The following is a 16,963-nucleotide window of genomic DNA, read 5'->3' as shown; positions in this document are numbered from 1 at the left end:
AGGGGTTAGAGGGAGATGGGTAGATGGGTACTTACGCGGGAATTAGGAGGAAGGGTAAATAAGAAAGGCTTGGGATATTTTCATAAAACGTTATAATACTTATGTGTTTATTGATCTTTTGGGTAAGTATATAAGGTAAGTATATAGGGTAAGTATTTTTAGGTTATAAATTCAGATTTTATTTTAGTTGTAAGTATTTTTAAAGGTTTTAGGGTTTTAATGTTTTAATATTGGTTTAGGGTTTTCACAATCATTTAATTCCTTTAACAATAGATATAAGTTTTAGATATAAATTTTAATTGGTTTAACTGTGATATACAAACTGTGATATAAATTAAGAAAATTAAGATTTCCACTAGATTTAGTATTTATTTTTAGTTTTAGGGTTTATCACTAATTATAAGTTTTATCACTAGTTTTTATTTAGGGTTAAGTTTATAATTTATTTATTTATTTACAAACTTTTAATTCGCTGTTGTAGGGTTTGTTGTTTTGTTTGTTGGTTCGTTTAGCGCACACACTTTTTGTTCTTCTCACAGGTGGATTAGAATAGAAGTAAGTTAAAGATGAAAGCCAAAACTTCAGCTGACGTTCATATGTAGATGAAGTTGGCTGCAGTTATGTGTGGGTATTAAATGACGTCAGGGATGGACAGTGTTATGTGTTCACTGATGTGAACACTCACTAATCTCTCACTTATGTTTATTATATATTAAATTTATGTCCAATCTTGGACACAATATTTTTTTTTATATTATTATTATTTTTTTATTGAATTATTTTATTGAATTATTTTGTGAATTATAAGATTTGAATTGTTTACTTTTTTATTTATATTCTTACTGTTGCCAGTTAAATTGAATTGCATTGAATTGTCATAAACTGCATTACCGTAATATTATAAATATATCATTGTTAAGTAAACCCTTTTTAGTACGAAAAATGAATTGTCAAATTGTTGTAATTATTAGCTGAATTGCCATTTTGTATAAATCTTAAGCTTCCTTTATTGTAATCGCGAAAATAAAACTTCACTTGTAATTCATCAGTCGTTGTGAAAACATTAAAATATCTCTCCCGCTCTTTAATCTCTCAGTGCTGTGAACAAAATAAAATAAAATAAAATACAAAAAAAAACCAACTCCACTTCATTTACTTTGATTTGGCCCGGCAGAACAAAAGGTGAGTTTCCTCATTCCCCAAAACCCTTACTCTCTTATTAAAAGGAAAAGAAATATTTTATTAATCCCCGCTTATTTCTCTTTTCTTTTTTTTACGGCACGCATATAATTATAATTACTCGGACGAGAGTAATTATAATTAATTCAAACTTCTTTTAGATTGATCCACTTGTTTTCCCCCCGCTCTTCCAATCTATAGAAGTTTGCTCAAGTTATTTCATGGTCCAATCGAGCCTCTCAGTATATTGAAAAATAACCAGCAAAATACCAACAAATTTTCCTACAAAGATCACCGCAAGAATGAGGTAAATTACATGCTCATCAGTTTTAAAAAGCCGGACAAAAAGTAAGTAAAAATCTCATTTTTTTCAAAAAATCCCACTCGCGCACACACACATACATACACTCATCAAAAAATCACATAAAAAAACATCATATATCTCTCTATATTAAAGTGCAAGAAAAAAGAATATTTAAAATTCAAAAACAACCCCTAAAATCTCGCTCTTGAAATAAAAATTAAAAGCAAAAAATACATAAATCTCTCAAAAAAAGTGACAAAAAACATACAACAAATATTAAAAAAAAAAGAAAAAAAAGAAAATCTCTAAAAGAATAAATACATAAAAGTGCCAAAAATTGCAAAAAAATCCCTATAAAAAAAAATATATTTATGTATATATGTAAATGTGTTACAAATAAATGTGTTAGCAAAGTGAAAAAATTTGTTTCTTAAAAAGTGCAAAAAAAAAAAATTTCGTGTCGCCATATAAAAAATTACGGGTTCTATATATTTAAAATAAAGAATAAAAAGCGCAAATTTTTACATATAATATAGCGGTTCCTTATATACATATTTAAAATTTTTTGAATAAAAAGCGCATAATTTTACATAAAGTGTACATAAAAAATTAGCGGTTCCTATATATTTTAAAGAGCATAATTTTACATAAAAATAGCGGTGCCCTATATAATAAAAAAGCGCAATTTTGTTGTATAAAAACTTGTGTCGCCATATTTATTTGAAATAAATAAAAATTTGCGGTTTTTCTTATATACCAAAAAAAAAAAGTTTAATAAATAACGCCATATTGAGAAAAAATTGTGACGCCATATTTTTTTAAATAAGTAAAATCGGTATTTTATTTTAATTTTTTTTAATAAAAATTAAATTAAAAAAAAATTATATATAAGTGCACATAATTACCGCAAATAAATTTTTCCCCTACCCAATACATGTTTGCATATATACATATTACTAATCCATACCTATTACAAATCTCATGTAATTATCCCGTTAAATTGTTTGTGTAATAATATTTGTCCAAAAGAAATAAACAAACGAGAATAAAGCAAAATTGAAAATATATTTGTTGTATGGTTTTTTATGCAAGTGTTTCTCACATAAAAGAAAATAAATTAAAACGAAAAATATTACACAAAAAAAAAATTAAGTGTGCTCCTAATAATTAAAAGAAAATATTACGAAGAAAAAAAATATTAAAGTGCAATAATAAAATAAATTTATTTTTCTGCTTAAATAAAAGTAATTTATTTTCTCAAATAAATTACTTTATTTACTCAAGTGATACTTAAAGAAAAATTCAATCACAGTGAAATTTTTATTAAAATTAAAAATTGTGAAAACTTGTGCTGATATTTTTCTCGAGTGTAAAATAAATAAGAATACTTTGTGTTGTTCTCATCATTTAAATATTTTTGTTGTTGCTTAAACTGAAATAAAATTACATACAGTCCACTGCAAAGAATTATAAGCAACAACAACTTAAATAAAGAACAATAAAAATAAAAACAATATTAACAACACAAAGTTATTATTTAAAAAAGTTCACTACTCGCTAAAAAACAAAACTTAAAATAAAAAATAATAAATTTAAATAAAATTTTTCCAAAATTACTAAAAGCAGAAAAATAAATTTGTTATTATTTTAATCTCATTAAATTATCCCAAATCAAAATATTTTACTAAATCAAAATAATTACTCAATCCAAAAATATTAAATAAAAAGTGCAAGTGTAAAAGTGTATTCGAAAAAAAAAAAAAAATCGCTTAATAGTGGTCGTGTTGTCATCACTTATATTTTTTTCATATACATTCTCGCTCATTCTCAATAAGGGTTACCATCGTGCTTTTTTAGTAATCCGACACAATCAAGTGTTACCATAGTGCTTTTTTAATTTATCGGGAAAAATTATAAACAAAATAATTTTTTAATGAAATAAATTTCATTTTAATTTTTACAAAATTTTTTAACGCAATTAGTAATTTTTTTTACTGATTTAAATAAATTTAAATAATTTCAATTCAATTATACCTTACTATTTATTTAACGTTTTTTGAAAAATTAAATCCCCTATATAAAGCGCAATAGCACATAGTAACAATTTACAAGCGAATACACTTTTAAACGTGCACATTTATAAAATTTGAAAAATTTTACAATTTTAAAATTATACTATATTATACATATCCCATCTCTATATCTTAATATTTAAATTTTGTTTACAGCTCAATTCGAATATCTTTATTCTCAAATAATGCTCAATTTTAACTAGTTATCTAGTTCTGATAAATACAAGGATAAAGAGAATAAAAGAATATCGAATAATTTTTTTTTTTTAATTTGTGTGAAAACTCTTTTTCTTGAAATTTGTTTCGATTATTCTCAACGACTGCTAAGAAATTAACTAGATATAACTTATCTAGTGCTATAAATCAATAGCTCCATTAAACATAAAGAGAATATCGAAACACAAATAACTTTGTTTGAAATACAAAAACTTAATTTGCTCTAAAATTTTAATTTTTTTTTGATTTCCGCGATTTGAATTACCCTTTTTAACTAGATATCAGCTCTAGTTATAGGATTTTTTGGCTCTAAATTTAAATTTTATTCCGCGATTTTATTTACCATTTTAACTAGATATCAGCTCTAGTTATAGCCCTTCTTTAATAATCGAAAAATAAATTTGGTTGAAAATTATAAAAACTAATTTGCTCTAAATTTAGTTTTTTATTTCCGCGATTTGATTCACCTTTAACTAGATATCAGCTCTAGTTTTTCTCTAATAATCGCATATAAACAAACCACCGAGAATAATAAAAATTGAACAATTTTGCCCAAAATTACAATTTTTTTTTAAATTTTTTATCACTTCGTAAATTATTCTATTCGTATACTCAATTTTTAACTAGATAATTGGTATCTAGTGCTATAACGCTATAGCCCCTTTACCCAGAGTATAAAGAAATACGAATAATTGATTAAGTTAAATTTTAAATTATAACTTTTTCTTTATGTTCATATTACTATTTTATTAAATAACCGCCTTTTCAGTAAAGTGAATAAAGAAAAGTTATTAAAATTTGAAATTAAATTTCAATTCGCCGCTATCGATACTACTTCTTTATGTTCATATTACTATTTTAATAACCGCTTCTCAGTAAAGTGAATAAAGAAGAACGATAAAAAATTTTAATAAATACCTAATTCTCGTTTGGTTTACTTTATATTTTATCCGCTTTCACCAAATACCAGCTCCTTTAATAAAAACATTTTCACAAAAAGTTGCAATTATCCACTTTTATTATATCCGCTTTTACGAAAAAGAATAAAATTTTGAAGAAAATTTTTATTCTCGTTTCATAACTCAGCTTTTAACAGCTTATACCCTAATTTACCGCTATTACAAAGAAATTAAATTTCAATCACTACGCTTTAAAGCTAAAATAAGCTTAAATCTATATTAAACTCATTTCAATATGACTTCTACATCAAATACAAAGTCTACTTCAGCTCCAAAAGAGCGCTTTGTATTCGACTGCGACCATCTTCTCCAATTTTGTGACCGATTCAATAGAACGCCTATTGAAGAACAATCTGAATCTGTTCTTGAAGTAAAATTAAAAGATTAGGACGCAAGATGGGTTAAAGTCGAAGCTTCTTATGAAGGAGTCATGTTAGCTTCTGATAACTCTATAAAACCCGAATTTAAAGAAGAAGCGAAAACTAATTTTAATGCGTGTGTAGACGCATATTACTTATGCACATCTCAAATTCTTGATTTAATAAAAGCTACTAGACTAGATAGTTCTAATGTAGCAGGGTTCGAGGCAGCAGCCCGATACTCAATCCCAAACCAACCACTCACTCAAAATTTTGCGCCAGATAACTCAAGTAACTGTATAAAACTTCCCCCTTGCGATACAGAAATATTTAAAGGCAGTTACGAACAATGGCCATCGTTTCGTGACATGTTCACGGCCGTATATATAAATCACTCAAAACTCTCTCCTGTCACAAAATTATACCACCTTCGAAATAAAACACGAGGGGAAGCTGGTGACATTGTAAAGAGATATCCCTTATCTCATGAAAATTTTGAATTAGCGTGGAATGCTTTGAAAACCCGCTATGAAAACAAACGTGTTCTGGTTGATAACCAAATAAAACTCCTTTTTAATATTCCGCCAGCAACCGCTGAAAACAGCGAATCAATTAGAAGAATACAATCTTCAGTTAATGATTCGCTAGCAACTTTAAGAACTCTCGGGGTAGAAGTTGAAAGTTGGGACCCTATTTTAATTCGCCTAATTTCAACAAAATTGCCAGATTTTACTCTTTCGCTTTGGGAACAGTCTTTAACTTCCCCTCGAGAACTTCCCAAGTGGTCTCAAATGTCACAATTCCTTGTTGACAGATATGAAGCAGTAGAACGCATTAATAGCATAAAAATTTCAAAAAGTTGTTTTACTTTAACAAATGCACCTGAATCCAAAATACAAACTTATACATCTCATGAAAATCTCTATGAACCCGAATGTAAACTCTGTAACGAAATTCACTCACTGAGAACATGTCCCAAATTTAGAACCTTTACGGTACAACAAAGAGTGGATTACGTTTTTAAAAATAAAATTTGCAACAATTGTTTGAGTTCATCTCATTTTAAACTAAATTGCAAAAGTAAAAAAACTTGTCTCCATTGTAAAAAAAATCATCATACTTTGCTTCATATGAGACCAAAGTTACAAAATCCCGCTCAAATCCCAGAACACTCGCAAAAAAATCAAGAGCCAAAAGAAAATAAAAATATAACTCATAAAACTTTGTCGAATTCTGCCCAAACTGAACAAATTATAGCTCAAAATGATTTCCCAGCATGCTCAAATCAAATTCAAGCTAATTGTTCAATGAATAATGAAAATATTCTGTTGCATACTGCATTAGTACAAATTGATCATCAAGGTCAACTTTTTACTGTTAGGGCTCTAATAGACCCTGGTTCTCAACGAACATTTTTAACCGAAAAAGTGCGAAATCGCCTTCAATTACCTTATCAAAATTCTCATTTTGAAATTATTGGTATTGGCGGCCAAAAACAAATAGCTAACAAAGAATGTGAATTCGTATTATATGCAAAAAGATACAATTTAAGAATTCCAGTTAAAGCTATAGTAATGCCCAAAGTCACTAAATGGCTTCCAACATATTCTTTTGAAATGCCTGACTCGCCTGAGCTTTCAGAATTGGATCTAGCGGATCCAACTTTCAATAAATCTGCTCAAATTAATCTCATTATAGGAAATGATTATGAACAATTTCTTAATTTAGAAGGTATTAAAAAGAATGTATGTGGTCAAACTTCAGCTTATCACACTGTTTTTGGTTGGGTTCTTAGTGGTCCCATTAAAACCCAAACTATTCAAACTTTTACCACTTCGGTCACACAATGTGAAACTTCAGATTTAAATAATACTTTGAAAATGTTTTGGGAACAGGAAGAAATTCCTACTTCTCATCCAAACACCGTTGAACATGAAATTTGTGAAAAGTTTTATACCCAAACTACAACTCGACATGAGAATGGTAGATACGTCGTTCGACTACCATTCAGATCAGAATTTCCCGACAAAGTTTCCCTTGGCTCATCCCGATATATTGCATTAGCTCAATACTCCAGAATGGAGAAAACACTCGCAAAAGATCCAGAACTTGAAGCTCAATATAAATCAGTTCTGAACGATTATATAACTCTAGATCACATGGAAGAAACTTCTTCAAGTGAAATTGTATCCCAAGATAAATATTATTCTTTTTACTTACCGCACCACGCAGTTGTTCGCCCAGAACACAAAACGACCAAATTAAGAGTCGTATTTAACGCATCAAGAAAATCAAAATCTAAATTCTCGCTCAATGATGTGTTATACACAGGTCCCACTCTACAAAATGATTTAATTACGATTATCCTCAATTGGAGAAAATACCAATATGTATTTAGTGGCGACATACAAAAAATGTATCGCCAAATACTTGTGCACCCTGCTGATAGATCTTTTCAAAGAATTTTATTTCAAACTGAGTCAGATGAATCAGTTAAAGATTATCAGCTCAAAACCGTCACTTTTGGCATAAATTGTGCTCCCTATCTCGCGATTCGGACACTTCTTCAACTCGCAACAGATTCCGAACCTGCACACCCAAAAGCAGCATCAATTCTGCGCTCAGAAACTTATGTCGATGACATTCTCTCAGGAGGTTATTCAATTGAAGAAACTCTTTCTGCTCAAACTCAACTTATTGAAACATTAAACTCAGCAGGTTTCCCATTAAAGAAAATTACTGCTAATAACCCGCAATTACTTGCTCATTTACCCAAAGAAGATCTTTATGATTTGGACTTCTTACGATTTCACGAAGCAAGTTCTACTAAAACACTTGGCATCAAGTGGAATGCAATAACTGATACATTTTCTTATAGTTTTTCACCCATTGATGAATCTCAAAGAATAACAAAACGTCAAATTTTATCGTCAGTTGCAAAACTTTTTGATCCAGCTGGATGGCTTGCACCCATCGTCATCAGAGCAAAAATGCTGATGCAGCAGCTGTGGTTAGAAGGCTTGGAATGGGATGAAGATGTTTCATCTGAATCTCTTCAAAAGTGGAATAATCTAGTCAGAGATTTATCTCAAATCAAAACAATTTCCATTCCACGCTGGTTACAGTATACGCCATCTGACGATATTCAAATCCACGGATTCTCAGACGCGTCTAAAACAGCATATTGCGCTACAGTGTTTATTCGATGTAAAACGAAAACTTATAACACTTTTGTAAATTTACTTGTAGCTAAAAGTAAAGTGGCACCAATTCAAACTGTTTGTCTTCCAAGACTGGAACTAAATGGTGCAGTTTTGCTATCAAAATTAGTAAATTACGTTATTTCTTCATTAAATTTTAATACTAAAGAAATCTTTCTTTGGACTGATTCATCCATTGTGTTAGGTTGGCTCTCTAAACACCCATCTACGTGGGAAACATATGTTGCAAATCGTATTGCAGAAATTCATCGTTTAACGCCAAACGCCATATGGAAACATGTCCCAACGCATGATAATCCAGCAGACTTGGGAACTCGAGGTTGTAAACCTCAAGACCTTGTTCACAATTCACTTTGGTGGCATGGACCATCATGGCTAACTAAACCATCGTCTGAGTGGCCTAACAGAAATCCTTTAAAAAACCCTGAATGTCCAAAGAAAATAGTATCAATGCATTCAGAAACTCAACAAACAGATAGTCTTGAAAGATTTTCGTCGTATAGCAAAGCCTTACGTATTATGTGCTATGTTTTTCGATTTATTAACAAATGTAAAAAAGTTAATTCCGCTACTCAATTATCTTTAACTCAAGATGAAATGAAATTTTCAAAAAATAAACTAATTATACTCGCTCAAAAAACATTCTATTTCGAAGAATACGAATGTTGCTTAAAATCTCAAGCATTACCCAATAAAAGTTCGCTAAAATCCCTTAATCCATTTATAGACTCGAACTCAATTTTACGAGTAAATGGAAGATTATCGCAATCATCACTTCCCTATAGCGAACGCTATCCTATAATTTTACCCGGTAATTCACATTTTTGTAAACTTTATCTCAAATATTTACACGAATTCTTATCCCATGCCGAATGTGGTCAAATGTGCCGAATGGTACAAACTGAATTTTATGTATTCAGACTCAAGCCTCGTGTAAAAAATATAATACGAAACTGTAAAACTTGTATAATTTACAAACAGCAACCCTGTTCTCAAATAATGGCTCCTCTACCCCCTACCAGATGTAATTTGTCGCTACCTTTTCAAATAACAGGCATTGACTTTGCTGGGCCTTTTGAGCTCAAAGCGTCAGCTTTACGAAAATCTACTTTTGTCAAAGGGTACGTAAGCGTATTCGTTTGCTTTAGTACGAAAGCTGTTCACTTAGAAGTATGCTCTGATCTGTCTTCAGCGGCATTTCAAGCTGCATTTTCTCGTTTCGTTGGGAGGCGAGGACTACCCCAAAGGGTAGTATCTGATAACGGTAGAAACTTTGTAGGGGCTAGTAGAGAACTTTTACGAGAATTTTCCTCTTTTATAAAAAACGCATCTCAAGATATAGCTCAAAAGTACTTGACACACGGCTTTGAGTGGAAATTTATTCCCCCACACGCTCCTCATATGGGCGGCTTATGGGAAGCCGCCGTAAAAAGTTTCAAATTTCATTTAAAACGAATTACTGGTGCTCAAAAATTCACATTTGAAGAATTCTCAACAATTATAACTCGAATTGAAGGCGTACTAAACTCTCGCCCAATCTCAGCTTTATCTGAAGACCCTTCAGATCTAACTGCTCTAACCCCAGGACATTTCCTAAGAGGAGTCCCGATAATGGCTCTCCCAGAACAAGATTATCAAAATATATCTCTTATTAATAGGTGGGAAAAATTAAAAGCTATGCATCATCAATTCTCAATACGCTGGAAAAATGATTATCTTAAAACTTTACACAAACGCTATAAGTGGAAAAACTCTACTACAAATCTTAAAATCGGAGATCTCGTCGTTGTAATGGACGATCTTCAGCCGCCTTACGAATGGCGTCTAGGAAGAATCGAAAAAACTTACTTTGGTTCAGATAATAATGTACGCATTGCCGAAGTAAGAATAAGCTCAGGAATCATTACTCGGCCCATCGTCAAATTATGTTACCTACCATTTTTAAGCGAAAATCATGATTAGAATTTTAACTTAGATTAAAATTCTAATCCAATATAAATAATATCATAAATAATATCTCCTGTAGCAATATCTTTTTATATATTTTAATTACTCTAACTCCTTTCACACTAATCTCTCATTTAACACTTCTCATTATTACACTTACACACTTAACAATCCCTAATTTTCCCAGCACTAATCCACCTTAATTTGTTTTATCAGTTACTTACACTTTTTTTCCTCCTAGAACCAACCGAAGACTTACCGCTACACGGCCAAGCGAAGACAGCAGCACTACCACTCGGCCAAGAGAAGCCCCCAATAATGACGACTACCACAGCACCACCACTTGGTCAGGAGAACGTCGCAGCCAAAGCAGCAGTCATCACCACAGAGGCGTAACCTCACGGCAAAGTGAAGGCCACAATAGGCAGCGAAGCCGTCACCACACTACCCAGCACAACACCCGAAGGGATCCGGCATTGTACCAGTGCAAACTTTGTATGAGGTTCCATGCCATACGGTTTTGCCCAAAATTCCTGAACATGACAGTCATCCGGAGGATTGAGGTGGTAACTAGACACAAATACTGTGTCAACTGTTTGGCCAAAAGCCATATTGTTCGGGACTGTACCTCAATGGCAAGCTGCCGCAGATGCCACCGGTTTCATCATACGATGTTACACCCACCAAAGCTTCGTATTACCGTCGGCAACCAAACGAGCCAGCAACGTCATCAACGGCCCAAGCCGCACAGACGCACCCTACTATCAACGATTCAAAGACCTCAACAGAATCAACCACCAAACACATCAACCGCTCAAACACCAGACCCACAAACAACTCAACCAACAACTTCCGCCAACATAAATCAAAATATAATCATCGAAGCCATTAAATCCTTAGCAGAAGTACTCTGCTCCACCAACAAGGGGCCATCTGTTGCCTAAGGGCAAGGCCGGCGGCATGTCCAATCTTGGACACAATATTTTTTTTTATATTATTATTATTTTTTTATTGAATTATTTTATTGAATTATTTTGTGAATTATAAGATTTGAATTGTTTACTTTTTTATTTATATTCTTACTGTTGCCAGTTAAATTGAATTGCATTGAATTGTCATAAACTGCATTACCGTAATATTATAAATATATCATTGTTAAGTAAACCCTTTTTAGTACGAAAAATGAATTGTCAAATTGTTGTAATTATTAGCTGAATTGCCATTTTGTATAAATCTTAAGCTTCCTTTATTGTAATCGCGAAAATAAAACTTCACTTGTAATTCATCAGTCGTTGTGAAAACATTAAAATATCTCTCCCGCTCTTTAATCTCTCAGTGCTGTGAACAAAATAAAATAAAATAAAATACAAAAAAAAACCAACTCCACTTCATTTACTTTGATTTGGCCCGGCAGAACAAAAGGTGAGTTTCCTCATTCCCCAAAACCCTTACTCTCTTATTAAAAGGAAAAGAAATATTTTATTAATCCCCGCTTATTTCTCTTTTCTTTTTTTTACGGCACGCATATAATTATAATTACTCGGACGAGAGTAATTATAATTAATTCAAACTTCTTTTAGATTGATCCACTTGTTTTCCCCCCGCTCTTCCAATCTATAGAAGTTTGCTCAAGTTATTTCAATTTATTTTTTATTTATTAAATTTTAAATAAAATCATTACAAAATTTCACAAATGTTACTATTCACACAACAGATCACTATAAACTTAATATATTTACTGAAATATACAAACACTTTTTCTTTTAAATTTTGAGAGCAAAAATAATTCTGCCTTAAATTATCTTGTTAGTGTATTAAAAAGTGTTCTTTTTATACATTTTTATTCTATCTAATTATTATCATTTACGTTTCTATTTGGTATATTAGATCCAACTTAAATTTTACAAAAATGGGATAAAAATTACAAAATAATGTATTTTATTTTTGTAAATATTTTTATTTAGCACTGAGAAACATGAAGTTGAGCCTAACTAGTGTAAATTTAGTTCATTTATCCAAAATTAAACTCAAATTTGCTGGCAGGGGTGTGACTGATTGACTGACTGATTCATCATCGCCCAGCCCAAACTGCTAAAGCTTGATTCATGATATTTGGATACTGTGTTCCTTTGACATTGTATAGATCCACTAAGAAGGGATTTTTGAAAAGTCGAACGTTTAGGGAATGAAATGGGTAAAAATGGTAACCTTTATATCTTCTACAGAAGCAGAGATATAAATAAAATTCCAAATATATCATCTATTATACAAAAAAAATAATTGATAGGTGTCTGGTACTTTTTCAAAAATCGGGATTTTATAGAGCTAAAAGGGTAAAAACTGTCCGTGTAAGACCTTTTCTTAGCCTGTAATCTTCTAAACAAATGACCATACAAATAAGACTTTTAATGTAATTTATTCTGATCGAAGGATGTTAGAAATACTTTCGTTACTTTTTAAAAGTTTGGGTAATGAAGGGATAAAAACGGTGTCTTAAATTGGTACTTTAAAAAAACAAGTTAGAGTGCTATATTCGGCCATGACGAATCTTAAATACCCTTCACCAGCAAACTACTTTTATTAAAGCCCATTTAAATATCTAATTATAGACATTTAGTAATTTCTTTGTGCATACATGAAATTAATTTTGAATAGGTCAAAAAAAATTTATATTAAGTGATTTTCGGATATTTTCCTTTTACGGGTGCTATGATCTATTATTTAGGTGAATAATTTATCTATACACAGAACATACTCATGTGGTATTAAGTGATTTTCAGAAGTGAACCTTATATGGGAGATATGGCCAATTATGGTCCGATCCAGAAAAAAATCCGTATAATGATTTATATATTCAAAGAACACATTCATGACGAATTTTATCCCGATAACTTTGATTGTCAATGAAATTGTGCGTTTAAGTAATTTTCGGAAATGGTCCTTATATGGGAGTTATGACCAATTATGTACTGATTCAGAAAAAAGTTTGCAAAATGACTTATATGTACACAAAACATATTCAAGTTGAATTTGATAGCTTTATTTATCAATGCGTTTCAGTGATTTTCGGAAGTGGTCCTTAAATGGGAGCTATGACCAATTATGGACCGATCCGGAAAAACTTTCGCGGAATGATTTATAAATACACAAAACATTTTCATGTTGAATTTTATCCCGATAGCTTAATTCATCAATGAAATATGTGCTTTTAAGTGATTTTCGGAAGTGGACGTTATATGGGAGTTATGACCAATTGTGGCCTGATACGGAAATTTCGCGGAATGATTTATAAATACACAAGACATATTCGTTTCGAATTTTATACCGATAGCTTTATTCATAAATGAAAAATGAGCTTTTAAGTAATTTTCGGAAGTGGACCTTATATGGGATATATGACCAATTATGGGCCGATCCAGAAAAAATTTCGCACAGTGATTTGTATATACAGAAAACACATTCATGTCGAATTTTATCACTATAGCTTTTTTTGTCAATGAAATAAGTGCGTTTAAGTGAGTTTCGGGAGTGAACACTATATGGCACCTATGACCAATTGTGGACCGATACAGATCTTCGTTGGCATTATGATTCCTGTTTATATTATACATACAAAATTGTTTGTTGATATCGATATAATTGGGGGAGTTATTCACGATAAATTAATTTCCGGGTACATGTACCTTTGTATGGGGCTATGGAAAATTTTGAATCGATTGTTATGACTTTGAACATAATTGATCTCCGGCAGAAAAAAATAATGCGTGGCAAAATTCATCGACATATCATTGGTAGTTTCTGAGAAAACTACTTTAGAAAGGAGGAAAAATTTTTTTTCGAGGTAGTCTAAAATTTTTATTCATAACTTTTTACTTTGTGAACTGAATTTGCTGATTTTCAATATCAAACTGCTTAGGACAATAATAAATATTTTCGATGAATTTGGTTGATTTCCTTTGCTTAGTTTTAACGTGAGCGTGTTTTACTCAGACAGACAGACGGACATAACTAAATCTACTCAGAATTTCACAAGGACCCAGAATATATATACTTTGTTGGGTCTTAGGTGAATATTTCTTGGTGTTACACACGGAACGACAAACTTATATATACCCTCTATCACCACTGATGGTGGTGGAGAATATAAAAAAATAAAATATTTGTTAAATTATACTTATAATTGCTGTAGAGTATAATATGTTGGTCACACACCACTATACTTCCTATAAATGGACGCTAAATTTAGAGCTTTTTTGTTCATAAGAATCTAAAATTTATTTATCTGATAACAGAAACACTTGCCGTAAATCAGTTTAAAGTTGTAAAATACATAAAGTTCATAACATTTACTATAATTACAATCAAAATGTCCTTATTTATTATCCTTTTGTTACAAAAACTATTAAAGTTTTAAAATCTGAAAGTTTTTCTAAATGTTCTTATTATAAACTCTCAAATGTATAATACAAATTTTAGACTTTCTAAAGCTAAATAAGGATGCGGAAAAAAGGCTAGAAAAAACCAGAAGCTAAACCATACATTTCGAGGCTAATGATAAGTAAAAAGGCAAATTTAGCATTAAAAATTATTTTTTAAAAGGCCCTACTAGCGATTAAAAATCTTGATCTCAGTACAATATGTTTCAAGAAAATTCTGCAATGTTTTCGAAATGGGTCTCAAAAATTCCACAATTGTGAGCTTATCGCGTGAAAAATAATTTAAATTTTTGTTAGAGTATATCTGATCTGCAAAACGACTTTTACTGTATAGGAGTCATATAAAAACAAAATAATATACAAATTTCTATTTTTGAATATGCTTAAAATTACGACATTCATTACATACTAGCTGGCCCGACAGACGTTGTCCTGTCCAAATTAAAAAAAATGTTTATGTTCGATTTGTGATTTTAGATAAATCGAAAAAAGTGAGCGTAAAAGTGGGCGTGGTCAATTATTCTTTCAGTAAAACTTTAAATTTGATTACTACGAACATGTTTTAAAAAATTTAGCCAAATCGGTGCAGCCGTTTTCCGATTTTAGATAAATCGAAAAAAGTGGGCGTGGTAAATTTTTCTTTCAGTAAAAACTTAAATTAGATTACTACTAAATAAAAAATTATCCAAATCGGTGCAGCCGTTTTCCGATTTTAGATAAATCGAAAAAAGTGTGCGTAAAAGTGGGCGTTGTCAATTTTTCTTTCCGTAAAAACCTAAGTTGGACTATGACAAACATTTCAGTAAAAAAATTGTCCAAATCGGTTTAGCCGTTCTCAACTGATGCAATTACCAACGAACGACAATTGATTTTTATTTATATAGATAGATTACTGTCGAATTTTACCTCAATGTCGTTAATGAATTATATTCACTTAAGTAATAATTTTCGAACGATGGTCTTTTATGGGAGCTATGACCAATTATGACCTGATCCAAAAAAATTTTTGCGGAATGATTTGTATATACAAAAATATGTACTTATACTCATATCGAATTTTATAGCGATATCTCTTTTCTCTAAATGTGTTCGTTTACGTAATTTTCGGAGATGGATGATAATTTTCGGATGTGGTGATAACGAAATTTTAAACGATAAATCCATTTCCGGAAATACGTACCTTTGTATGATTTGAACATAATAGATCACTGGGCGAAAAAATAACACGTGACAAAATTCATCGAATTATTTTTGTAGTTTCTGACACTTTTTAAGATTTAGGAAAAAAACGGTTATTTTTTCGAGTTGTAAACCATTTTTGCTGATTTGCAATGTCAAACTGCTTAGGACAACAGTGAATATTTTCGGTGAGTTTGGTTGATTTCTTTTGCTTAGCTTTACCGTGAGCGTGTTTTAGGCAGACATACAGACGGACATAGCGAAATCGACTCAGAATTTCATAAGAACCGGATATTTATACATATACTTTGTTGTATACCCACTGATACCCACTGATGGAGGGTATAAAAATTGAGAGTGTTTTGACATTTACAATAAAAATTTGGAAGAATTATTTACAAATGTATATATTAAAGTAACAACTTTTATAAAATTTTTGAAAATTTCAAATGGGGCCTATAAATTCAACATAGCATATAAAATAATACGTCGAAAAGTATATTATTTTTTCCCAGCGTTAAAAAAATTCCGCTGCAAATGCTTTGAAGTTTTCGATATTTAATCTAAACAAAATTTTATCTTTTTTTAATACATAATCGGAAAGTTTCAAGTATCATTGTTTTACAAGGAGAAAAAGCAAGGGTAGGGGGGCGGTCGGTTAATCCCTCTTTCAAATTTAGTATCTAAATAATAGAATATACTGTAAAAAATACATATAAATTTGTTTGTGAATGGTTTTAGAAAACTCGATTTGCCACGGAAGGTTTATGGTACCAAAAAGACCCGAGAATAAGATTTTCGTTATTAGAACACTGGCTACCACGTAGTATAGGGCCTAATTTTAATTCAATTAAATACAAAAATTTATCGCTAACGAAGTAGCGGGCAGCAAGCTAGTCTATTCATAAAGTATAAAGAAAAGAAAGATAATATAATTTTATATCTTTGTCCTGATTTGGAACAACATTTATACCTAGGAATATATTTTTGGCGTACTTTTAATTTAGCTCCAGAAATTGTACACGTAGATGAAATGGCAATAGATAAAGTTTTAGAAGATTTTGCGGAATACAGAAATAATTATAGACTAG

At 30.9% G+C, this 16,963-nt stretch overlaps 1 protein-coding gene across 1 annotated transcript; it reads left to right on the top strand.

The window, feature by feature from the left end:
* The first annotated feature begins 776 nt into the window (after window positions 1-776).
* On the top strand, window positions 777-11,851 carry LOC119611166. Its single transcript, XM_037966667.1, has 3 exons — window positions 777-1,182; window positions 1,341-1,527; window positions 10,499-11,851. Exons 2-3 carry the CDS (start codon window positions 1,496-1,498, stop codon window positions 11,199-11,201), a joined length of 735 nt encoding a protein of 244 aa, XP_037822595.1. The 5' UTR covers window positions 777-1,182; window positions 1,341-1,495; the 3' UTR covers window positions 11,202-11,851.
* Window positions 11,852-16,963: the final 5,112 nt, after the last annotated feature.

The sequence above is a fragment of the Lucilia sericata genome, unplaced genomic scaffold, assembly GCF_015586225.1.
Source record: "Lucilia sericata isolate MDLA Ls3-8-SP2 unplaced genomic scaffold, ASM1558622v1 Contig000030F_arrow, whole genome shotgun sequence".
NCBI classification, from domain to species: Eukaryota; Metazoa; Arthropoda; class Insecta; order Diptera; family Calliphoridae; genus Lucilia; species Lucilia sericata.
This window is presented reverse-complemented; position numbering and strand designations above follow the sequence as displayed.